General features: G+C 41.8%; 2 protein-coding genes across 3 annotated transcripts in view; one reads left to right on the forward strand and one right to left on the reverse strand.

The window, feature by feature from the left end:
• rin1b (Ras and Rab interactor 1b) overlaps positions 1-4,055 on the forward strand; it is a 28,731-nt gene extending 24,676 nt beyond the window's left edge. The window contains exon 12 of the mRNA XM_058623792.1: positions 59-4,055. Coding sequence (XP_058479775.1) covers positions 59-382 — 324 coding nt within the window. The 3' untranslated portion in view covers positions 383-4,055. The remainder of the gene's footprint in view (positions 1-58) is intronic.
• A 115-nt stretch (positions 4,056-4,170) lies between these two features.
• Positions 4,171-9,929, reverse strand: zgc:101810 (uncharacterized protein LOC493612 homolog). Of its 2 annotated transcripts, none has more exons than XM_058623794.1 (9): positions 9,900-9,929; positions 7,282-7,392; positions 7,020-7,178; positions 6,505-6,634; positions 6,269-6,405; positions 6,008-6,157; positions 5,649-5,794; positions 5,419-5,551; positions 4,171-4,864 (listed from the first exon to the last, which is right to left on the reverse strand). In XM_058623794.1, the coding sequence occupies exons 2-9, from the start codon at positions 7,336-7,338 to the stop codon at positions 4,694-4,696; spliced, it is 1,083 nt and encodes a 360-aa protein (XP_058479777.1). In that variant the 5' UTR covers positions 7,339-7,392; positions 9,900-9,929; the 3' UTR covers positions 4,171-4,693. The 2 variants fall into 2 exon arrangements, with proteins under 2 accessions (XP_058479777.1, XP_058479776.1); XM_058623793.1 differs by lacking the exon at positions 9,900-9,929 and adding an exon at positions 8,596-8,783.
• Between the last annotated feature and the right edge of the window lie 1,668 nt (positions 9,930-11,597).

Below are 11,597 nucleotides of genomic sequence, written 5' to 3' on the forward strand. Positions count from 1 at the left end.
CTCCTCTCTCTCTCTCTCTCTCCCTCCCTCTCCTCCTCCTCCTCCTCCCTCGCTCCAGAGGTGCGTTCGGATACTGTTCCAGGACGGGGAGCGCAGCGCTGTGCGGACGTTGCAGTGGAGAGCCGGGGAGAGCAGCCAGGCTCTGGCGCAGCTGTGCGCCTCCACCTTCGGCGTGTCCGACCCGCAGCAATACACTCTGTACTGGCGCAGCGGCGGCGAGATGAGGGCGCTGCCCGCGCAGGCCCAGCCCCAGGACCTGGCGGGCCACAGCGAGGGAGGCCCCTCGCTGTCCTACCTGAGGACCGACCACGACTTCAGCAAGATGCGGCGGCTCACCAGAGGTGGCGCTGTGGACCTGAGCGAGTCAGTGTGTGAGGAGTGAGTGGGAGGGACGGGAGAACGGAGGGAGGAGGAGGAGGAGGAGGAGGAGGAGGAGGAAGATGGTGGCTCTCGCTTTCGCTCTCTTTCTCTCTCTCTTGTTCTGTCTCTTTCCCTCCGGCAGTGTCGTGTCTCATCGTGGGTCAGGACTTGTTGTGAAAGAAAAAAAACAAAAAAAACTGCAGCTACTCTCCAGACTCGGAGCAGACCTTTAACGGTAAACTCTTTTCCCTGATCGGACCAGAGCGGGAGCAGGACCAACCCCAAGTGGCGACCGGTCGCGATGTCATCCAATAAAATCCCAATTCCCCCCGTTCTGAAAGCCGCCAGATTCACGATTCGTCCCGCGCCACTGGACGTCCACAGACGTCGCCCTGCGACTAGGCTCCTATTGGACGACAGCAGCTGTCAATCACACTGGTGTACACTCATATGTGCTGTCCTCTAACTGGGAACATCATTTACAAAAGTGACGTCCTGCTCCAAAAACATGCAATATGTGGAGTAGGTGAATTGGACACTCTAAATTGACCGTAGGTGTGAGTGAGTGTGAGAGTGGACGGTTGTTTGTCTCTGTGTGTGTCCCTATGATGGACTGGCGATCTGTCCAGGGTGTGACCCCGCCTTTTGCCCTTTGTCAGCTGGGATTGGCACCAGCGACCCCCCCCCATCACTGATGCTAGCCTACAAAGTGCTCCATGGGTCTGCTCCCACCTACTAAAATGTTATTCGTCGACTGGCGGTGCCAAAACCCCAGACTCTTCTCGTGCATCGTTCCACGCCGGTGGAATGACCCACCGAGCGCTACCAGAAAATGGGGCGTCCCTGTCTGACTTCAAGAAGACAGACATCTTCTGTCCTAGCTCTTGCCTTACCTTCTCCTACTGCACTTGAATCCACTTCTGCACTCTCACCCTCCACCAGTCCACTGTTCCTATCTTCTTTGTAGCTTATTCATCTTGTAGGTCGCTTTGCTAAACGCTTAAATAGAAAACTCACAACAGAATATGTAAGTAGTTAGAGGAGAATAGAAAGAGAGAGATAATAAAGGTAAAGTGCAGAAGTATACAGTATCTGAACGCCTCCAAACGCCTCATGACGGTCCATAAAAGGCCTTTGATAATGGTGTTACTTCAAGAGCACAACGTTTGCTCAGGTGGTTCTTGGTATAAAAAGTCTGAGAACCTCTGGTCTGTGGGTTTTACAAAAAGAAAACATTTGACAAAAGGACATTTGTGGGTAGATTGATTCAGAAAGTGTAGTCCATTTGGCCACTTAAGTGAAATTCAAGGAGGGTTTCAGTTTCAAACTGCTGAGTCACTTCAATTTCAGTATCTGTGTATTTGACTCGGAAAGAGAAATTATAGGCAAAAAAAAAAAATCTCCAAATTATCGCGATATTTGACTGTATGAATTTTTCTCCCCCTCACCGCTAATACTCTTCTCAGTTGTCCTTAGGCGCCAAACTGGAAGACGATGTCCACGTCTCAGAAATGGAATGGAAATTAGCAGTTAGCCACAGGGGGCGACTCTGTCTGTTTGAATGGAAGCAAGTAGATAGTTTCAGTTCAATCAGAGCGCGACGGCAACTTTGTAAATTACGTTTCCATTTGTCGAAACGTCCACGACAAACCATGAGTGTGATTGACAGCTGGAATCGTCCAATGGGAGCCCGTGTGATCCACCCCCACCGGCTTCGTGCAAATCGAAAATCCCAAAGGCTTCAGAGTGGGATGTCTTAGTTTTGCATCCGGAAGTGTCCGTCCACTTTTATATATACGAGCATATATGGACCACCGTCACAGGGACTGTTGCCAAAAAGTCGTACTATGTACCACTCGGTGTGGCTGCCGTGCGTTGAAAAGGAGTGTGGAGTGTGCTTCTTATTTGTGACATGGAAAATGTGTAATACTAAGTGGATTTGGTTGTTGTTTGAAAAGCCTGGACATATACCATGAAGGGATTACATCATCCAAACGTGAGGAGGCTCAAATCCAAAGACAAATTCCGTGAGACCAACGTTGCCTGGAAACACAGTCGCAGGCAGTTTTGTCCAGCGCGGTGATGTAACCCTTTCACCGTATAGTCCCGGGCTCCGTGTAAAAGACACTTGGATGTTTAATTACTTCATTTTGAATGTGTAAAAGTCTGCAGATTCTCGGATGGAACCAGCTGTGACGGGGTTTGGTGGGGGGGGGGGCCCAAACCTCAATACCAAAGGGACAAAAACGGGAAAAACAAAGAGTGGCCATTTTGTGGTCTTCATCACGTTTACAGTGTGGAGCTTGAAGGAAGCTTGAAAAATATTTTTAGAAAAACGCCCACTGAGGCGATTTTTTTATTTTTACTTTTCTGGAGAAGGACCACGCTCTCCTCCTTTGCTCGCATGTACTATGAAGCGTATTCGGCTGGTTGAGTAGGAGTAGTAGAAAAAACATTAAATAACTATCAGCTCTGTTTTTAAACCATGTGAGAAACTCACATTTAAGGGATTGTTAAGGTTTTATGAAGCCAGGTTGTTGGACATGCTGACACATTTTTGGATTTTTGCCGTGATTGACTTGAGATAAAATCTACTCTTGCTTATGTCTACAATACATTTCTGAATATGGTCACTGCTTTTTTTCTCAATGTTTAACAGCTTTTTATGTCCGGAAACTGCAGTTTCTACACGGCTCAATCTCTCATACCAAAGCCCATAAAGCCCACGGCACACAGGAGTTCTTAATCCACTTCTGTCTCCGTACGTTAGTTCCGATGCATTATTATTAATATATTATTCAACGCAAACTGACCAAATGAGGCAGCAGTGGACCAGGAGTTCCTGTGACCATGTGAGCTAAAAACGCTCATTTTATGTATGGGATTTGGTGCGGGAGAGGAAGGATTGTTTGGAAACTGAAGCTTGTTAGCCGCTCACTACAGATATAGATATCTACAGATATCACAGACGTGAGCAGGTGACGTCAGTATTACACCTTAAATACAAAGAGACGGCCTGCATCACTTTTGACTGGATGACTTGCGAATGTATAAAAGAAACCCTTTCTTTCCAGAGTCCAAGAAAACCCTCTGACGTCGCGTTTCAGCTCTTCTGCTCTTTCTCTTAGCTGTACTGTACAAAACCACACAACCCGGACTCACTGAAAGGACAGTCTGACAACAAACCCCCCCCCCCCCCCATCCCGGAACTTAACGGTGACCGCTCGAATGTAAATGTCATGGTCACCAGCTCCCGGTGGCTCCTGCTGCAAACCATCACAACCCCCAGCCGACTGTTCAACCCGGTGTCACTATCAGTTATCAAATTGTGTATTTAAAAAACAAACAAACAACTTTTACTTGTTCAATTTGTTGGTTAGATATCAAACCCCTAAGTATGGATTTTTCTTTCCCCGACATATCCGGAGTTTTTAAGTGAGGCTTCGCTCGGAGCAGTGCGACGTGTGTTTTTTGAACATTATTGCATGCTTTTTTTCTTTCTTTCTTTCTTTCGTTTCTAACGTGAACGGTTTCTTCCCGCGAATGTGGTGTACGTGTGCGTGACGCATGTGTTCACTGTGAGAGCTCAAAAAAGTTTCTTTTCTGTGTACGGAAAAAAAAACAACCCACATTACTGTATTTTGTCAGGTAACTCAGTATCGCAATAAATAAATAAATGAATGAATACATTACAAGTAATTGCAATATCTGTGGATGTGAAAAGTCATGCCTGGGCCACTAGAGGGAAGCAAACACTAACACTGCTGTCACACTTAATGCTTTCTCACCCATTAAAAGTGACTCATTAGCTTTGTTTTACAATTTATTTTAGAGCATCTCTGGAAGAAAATCATCATTTGCATTTCTTTTTTTGACATTTTATCTTGACATGATATTTATTTATATCAATAACAAAGGAAAAAGAGTGGCTAGATTTACTCAGAAAGTCTAAGTGTCTTTGGCTGGAAGGCATCAATTTGGCCATTTAAGTGATTTTCAAGCACGTGTTTCATTTCAGTCACATCTTAAATCTTGTGAGCTTTGCAAATTGTGTCAAACTGCTGAGTCACTTCAATTTCAGTATCTGTGTGTCTGACTCAGCGTATTGTGTCCCAATTATAGCAGAAAACTTTAGCGTCATGTGTTTCAGATGTCACGAGCTTTAGATGCTGTCGTTTGAGAAACTTGGGGGGTTTATTCAACTTGAACTTCCTATGTTTTTAATTAGGAAACAGCCGTTACACCGACTATACATTAATGAAAATTAATATAGCTAAAAACAGTAATTTCTCACATTTGAGAAGCACTTGTGGACATGTTTTTTTTTTTGTTTTTATCTGATTCCGCCTCCCAGTTTCTGCAGAACTCCCAGGCCTTTCTCTTGATACTCCTCTCTGCTCAGCCAAAAGGATTCCTTGTCCTTCATGATGTTGGCCAGCACAGCGCCACCTAGGAACACCATGTGTTTGCGTCTGGGAGGATCCTCGATACGGATCTTAAACTTCTGCACAGGTGAAGAAAAACAAAAAGCAGGGCAGATGTGATTAAAAAAGAGAAATAAATGCACATAAAGTCACACTTTTAATGCTTAAATGCTCCGTTTCTGTTTGGGTTTTATAGTGTAAGGAAAATAATATAAATAATCAAGTAAAAAAAGAAATTTGGGATGATATTTCACATCATTTCAAAATAAAAGTGTTTGTTTTGTTAGGGAGCGATAAATAGTTCCCAATACAAACTTATTTATGATGCAAAAATAATCCATTGATTAAAAAAAACATACAAAAATAAGCAGTGAGCCGCATGACTTTCATTGGGGGGACTGCATGTGGCCTGCGGGCCCCAAGTTTGAGACCTCTGCTGTAAGAATTAGTGACATCTAGAGGTGAAAATGCAGATTGCAACAAATCTCGGACTCCTCAATTCACTATGACAATGGCCTCTGACTATTCCAAAGGACGCTTTTAAGGCTAAAAACATAAACAAATGACATTAAGCCCTTGATCTGCACTGCATTGTCCTGCAGTCGAGCAGAATGATTATTCTGAATGTTCTTACTGAGAGTTTCTGTGTGTCCCCGTCCAGCACTCTCTCCAGGTAGAGCTGCTTGATCTCTCGCTCCAGTCTGGACGGAAGACCAGGATACATGGTGGATCCTCCTGACAGAACAATGTGCTTATAAAAGTCCGCCCTGCAGGGGAAAAAAACAGACAGATTGTTGATGCTTTTCTTTTAGCTGAAACACGTTCTTTGTAGGTGTACGGCGTGAACGGCGGTGAGCGTCAGACCTGAGGTCGATGTCTGCAGCCTGGATGGTGTTAAACAGCAGCTCGGCCACCCCCGCTCCCTCCACGTTAATGAGGTGAGGCTGGAACAGAGCTTCAGGGGCGCCGAACCTCTCTCCGCCCACGTTCACCTGACGGCCGTCGGGGAGCTGCTCCACAGACACAAGACAAGGTTGGAGATCTGTCAAACAATGTCGCCATGCAAGACTGTTGCATATGAATCCCAGGTCAACTGAGCGATTTTCTGTGTGGAGTTTGAACGTTCTACCAATGTTTGTTTGGGTTTCCTTCAGGTCATATGATCCATGGATATTCCCTCCAATGATCAGAACGGTTCTGAAAAATTTGGTTGTTGAACGTACCGTGAATGACTCCATCAGGTAGGTGGTTTCCGTGGCCAGCCGCTGCTCTTGCTCGATGTTGTATGCAACATAGCAGAGCTTCTCCTTCAGCATGCGCACAGTCTCAAAGTCTGCTGAGTGGTTGAAGGCGTAGCCTCGGAGCAGCAGGAGCTGACAAAAGAGATGGAAAACTGGGATCAGAGTACTACCCGGTAACCACTTATTTCTTCACATGTGATCTCAATGTCAGACCTTTGACTACTGAAGAGGCCGCAGACTCACCTTGATGAGGTAGCGCGTGATGTCGCGACCCGCGATGTCCAGCCTGCGAGTGAGGTGGGGTAAGGAAAAACCCTCGTACACCGGACAGATGTGGGTGACGCCGTCTCCGGAGTCGACGACCACACCGGTGAGCAGTCCTGTAGACCATAAAACATTTCAAGAATCATGTGAACCCATCGTGATTCAGCAGAAGGGTTTTCAATCGAATCCAAGGGAAGCAGCTGGTGAAAGTTTACCCTGAGCGTAGAGCGTGAGAACGGCCTGAATGGCCACGTAGATGCCGTGGAATTGATACTTTTCAAACATGACCTCCGTGATCTTTTCCCGGTTCTTGGTGGGGTTCATGGGCGGCTCGGTGAGCAGGATCTGAAAGAAGGGAAATCATATGAATACAGCTGTGTGAAGGTTTTGTGTATATTATGTAGAACAGTGTTAGCTAAAGTGTGGGTCGAGGAGATATTGTAAGTGGTCCTCAGACAGGGACATAAAAATTCTTCCACTTCCACCAAATTAATCAGAACCAGAGGCCATATATAAAAAATTTGGATGTTCTGGTTTGCTTGGTGACGTCAACCAGGAAGTAGGATTACATTACCACCAGGGGGCCATTTGTAATAATGTTACCATCTAAGCAAAAATAAATGAAAGATTAAACCTTTTAATTCTGAACAATTGACCGTCTGTTTTCCCTCTCTTTCATTAGTACTTTACAAAAACAAGCATATACAACATCTGCGTGACACTTTTGCACCTTGCATTCTTTTGGGTCAATGTCCAGGCGGTCAGCGCCGAAGGTGTAGTCCCACAGGTGAAGCATGTCCTCCCATGAGCGCACCATGCCGTTCTCCATGGGGTAAGAAATCTCCAGCATGGAGCGACACTCGCTGGCCTCATCCCCCACCATCAGGTCCTGGAGAAGAAGGAGAAGACGACGTTCAAACCAAACATCAGAATAAGGAAGACATTTGATTATAATGACTTTGAATGTTTGTAGTAAGTATTAAAAATCTCACCTTTATCTCAATGTTGCCCACTTTGGTGCTGGATCGCAGGATTGGTCGACCCACCATGGCGGGGAAGATGTGATCGGGGAAGTTCGCTCCAGCGAAGCCACACTTAACGAACTGTGGAGAGATATTAAATGAAGGAAATTATTTTTTTGTGCATGACTACTAAAAAAGTATTTTTTAATCTCGACCAGTGGTTCTCAAACGTTTTATACCAAGTACCACCAGAGGAAGCTCGCGTACCACTGGTGGTACACATACCACAGTTTGAGAAACATTGATTTAGAAATCTTAATCATTCGAATGCGCTTTTAAACATACGACTTATACTAAAACTCTGAGTATTATTATAATCAAAAAAACTGCCTCTGTCAAATTCAATCATATTATGCGGGTGTCCTGTTCTAATCATTTTCCATTTTGTTAATCCATTCTGTTCAGTTTTAATCCAGCCCCTGGTTTAATCCACATGCAGAAATCTGATTTAGGGTGAATTATTATCAGTGTTGTAATGTAACAAGGTGCAAATACTTTACTTATGTACAGCATTCAAGTATCTGTACTTTACCTTATTATTCATATTTCCAGCAACAGATTGTCTCTTATCTATGATGCAGTGTTTATAGATTATTATTTGTATTATTTTGCATGCATTTTGGTGAGTAACTGCAGTGTTGCTCATAGTTCTTAAAGTTGACTGCAGACTCTTCACCTCACACTGTACTGCCTCGACTTGTCTTAATGACCAGAGTCACATTCCTTAGTCTGGAGGGAAACAATACATTCCAAACAGAGGCAAAACAGGTTCAGAAATAAAATAAAAGTTTTGGACTAAAAGTCGCATTTTAGATGTCAAAATGTAAAGTCCTTTAGTCTAATTTTTGTGTGTTTCTTTTAAGCCACTCCTGATTTGTGTATACTCTGAAATCTCTCTTCCTGCTTTTCACCCAATTGTTGCTCAGCTTTAAGCCTTACAACCATGTATGGCTGTGTGTGTGTGTGTGTGTGTGTAAGAGGCAGAGTGACAAGTCCAGACAGATGTGGAATCAGCCTCGAGTATGCACGGCATAGTTTCACACCCTGAGACTCCTTTTCTTGTTTTAAAAAATGAAAACACATAAAAAATGGACACAGCTGTTACAGTTTTGCATTGAAAAATGGTAAAATCACACAAAAGCAACGGGGACACGTTCAAAAAGAGCAAGTGTAAGTCACTTAAAGGTGCAGGATTTAAATAAAAAACATGCATGACAGTTTCGAGAACTACAAGTGGATTATCTGCTATGCTAATGAGATGTACAGTAAGCAGATGTTACTCACTCCTGTCCCATTGTCACACACCACCACTTTCCTTCCCTGACTGTCCATCCTCACACTGACGCCACAAAATAAAAAAGCTTCTCTGGAGACTCTCCGTCCTGTCAGAACAGGCTCTGTCCAACTAACACATAACAATTTCAAGACCAGCTCAGCAGTGACAACAGTTGACAGGTAAATGCTTCCTGCTACTCTTGCAGAGTGGGGGCGGGGTTATACTGAAAGAGACCCGCCCGCTCTCTGTGGTCAGCAGAGGAGGCACTAAGAAAAAAGAGGAACTTGCCCTTTTTTTATGTTTCCTTACACTTCTCATTTTTGCAAATACAGCAACGACAAAGACTATACTTGACACTGACGATGTAAATGTCTCTATGTAGTGAGGGGACATGTTTCCCATATTTACCAACACATTTTTATACTTTTAATGTGCCTTATTTGGAATAAACACATCTTCAAAAGTCATAAATCAATAATTCCCATGCCATAGCCTTACATAATAATAAGGGCACTTGCGTCCCTGACCGGAAGTGCAGCGATGCGTGCACTTGCTGTTTTGTGACCAAATGGCGGCTAAATTCAAAATGGCCACCTTCCTGTTGGGTAAAGTTTTCCTCCATTGACGTGTTCAGGGTCAGTCTCCTGTGTCCGGTGTGATGTTTCTAGGCGATCGGTCAGTGTATGGCAAAGTTATAGGCAACTTCCTGTTTCGTGGCAAATGGTTGAAGGGTAGGGTGCAAATTGCCAAAATGGACCATCTTCCTTTTGATCTGAGGCCATGGTTCCAATCTAACCCTAACCCAAGTTTTTGGGAAATGTGGTGGAGCTTAATTTTGGCCCTAATTATTTAAAAACATGCTTTTAAAGATTAAAAGTTGTAAGAAAAATAAAGGGAAATGTTCTAATATAATATTACATTTTAAATGTAAAATTATATGTACTGTGTACTTTTATGTATATTTTTAAAATTCATTCTTTTCCTTTTTTTACCAAGCTTTCTATAAACAAGGTGCTTTAAAAAAAGAGGAGCGGTGCTATTTGTGGTTGTACATAACAATATGTATATATATATATTTTAACCTTTTTGTCCCAATTATTATTATTTCTTATCTAAAAAATAAAATAAAAAACGCAGTTCAACAACAAGGGTGTTGTGAAAGATTTCAGGTTAATTTTTGATTCTTTTACTCAAAACAGCAACAACAACGTTAACAGGTAGTTGTTAAATCAATTATAAATGTAACTTCCGTTGGACCTTCAATTTATTTTGAAAGAACCAAAAAGTAAATAAATAAACAATTTTGTATTACCGTGTCATTTTAAATGTTGTTTCATGCCTCAAATGCCCCCAACGTGAATCAGTCCTTTTTTCGACCGTTAAACATCAAAACATTAAAGAAGAAGAACGACAAGCAGGCGGAAAAAATAAAAATGCGTCACTTCCGGCCCCCATCTTTGATGTTTGGTTGTTTTAAAATTACTTGTACTTGTTAGCAGGAGCGGAAAAAACAAACAAACTGTGGAAACGTTAAAAACATGGGTAAGTGTTGTCAAACTGTCTGTATGTTTTACTTGTGGGACTTTTTAGTGAAATAAAAGTTTAAAATATATATGTAACTGTGAGCTATTTCTAGCTATTTACCCTCAGGATATTTAAACAGGGCTAAAGAAACTAAACAAAACAGCGACATAAATGCTAATGTTGCTAAGTGCCACGGGGGGAGCCTGTGTTTTCCAGTAATGCTAGAATCTTAATATTTAAAATTACATGATTCAATATTCTTCTACTTATATCGTTTGCTATATATTTTATAACATTACACTATTTGTAAAATAAGAACATTTTATGTCTTTTTATTTGTACATGTCTTTGTGATATTCCAGTATTTTGCAACTTTTATTTTACGGAAGTAATTTGCAAGTCATTCCTGTTGTATTGACAATGCTGTCAAGCTCGCCAAATACAGCATTTATTCATTTTACTTTGAAGAGCCACAAGGGGAAGCTAGGAACTTGTATTTGATTGATTGTAATGCTTGTATTTAATGTTTTTGTTCACGTTCACTATAATTTGCATAGGTAGTGTTTTTTACCAAAATATGAGGTGAAAGTGTATGTTTTAGACCCATGTAAGAGTTTGAAGCTGAGGATCTTAAGAATACTACTAATACTAATGCCTACATAAGTGCGTCAAGTGTGAAATATCATGTGTCTGAAATGACCTAAAGAAACAAAAGCAAAGTGGTATATATGGGGTTAAGATGAGATTTAGAAGAGCAGTTAAATATTTACCAAAAAAAAATTAATCCCCATTTTCTTCTTTACAAAATCTACTCAGTGCACATTTGGGTAAAAATAGGTTCATTTATTTACATAAAACATTTACAAAATACTGTACATCATTTTATATGGAAACGCAGCAGTGGATTATGGGAAATGAAAGATTCTCTTTAATGTTTAAAAAATGTGTCGTATCTAAACCGGGTCTCACTGAGATAATAGGCACAGTTGAGTTAATACCTTTTCTTTCATTTTTATTAGCACACATGCATCATTATTCACATCGTTTGTGCATTTTTAATGTGTTATTGTGTCATTCAAGAGTGAAACCCTTTGTTCCTTTTGTTAAGGCAGTGATGCTCATTTGTGTTTTAACATCGACTTAATGACCTGATTTCTCTGAAGAAACACATTTAGGTTACAGTAAAATCCAGTGAATGACACTGAATTACGCCCATAATAACAATTATTATTATTATGCAGGAAATCTATTATGCAGGAAATCTGTTATGCTCATTTTTAAAGGTCTAGTGCAAAGGAATTAGTGACGACTTCCCGTCCGGTGTCTTGTTCGGTCCACAAAACCAAAATTATTTTGTTTCATAATGATTAAATGATTCATAATGTTTTCTTTGTTATATGGAGCAAAGATACCAGAAACTATTCAAAGAGATGAAATATCTGAACAGTTAAACTTAAAAAAAACACTTAAAGTGATAAATCAATTA

The sequence above is a fragment of the Solea solea genome, chromosome 3, assembly GCF_958295425.1.
Source record: "Solea solea chromosome 3, fSolSol10.1, whole genome shotgun sequence".
Classification (NCBI taxonomy): domain Eukaryota; kingdom Metazoa; phylum Chordata; class Actinopteri; order Pleuronectiformes; family Soleidae; genus Solea; species Solea solea.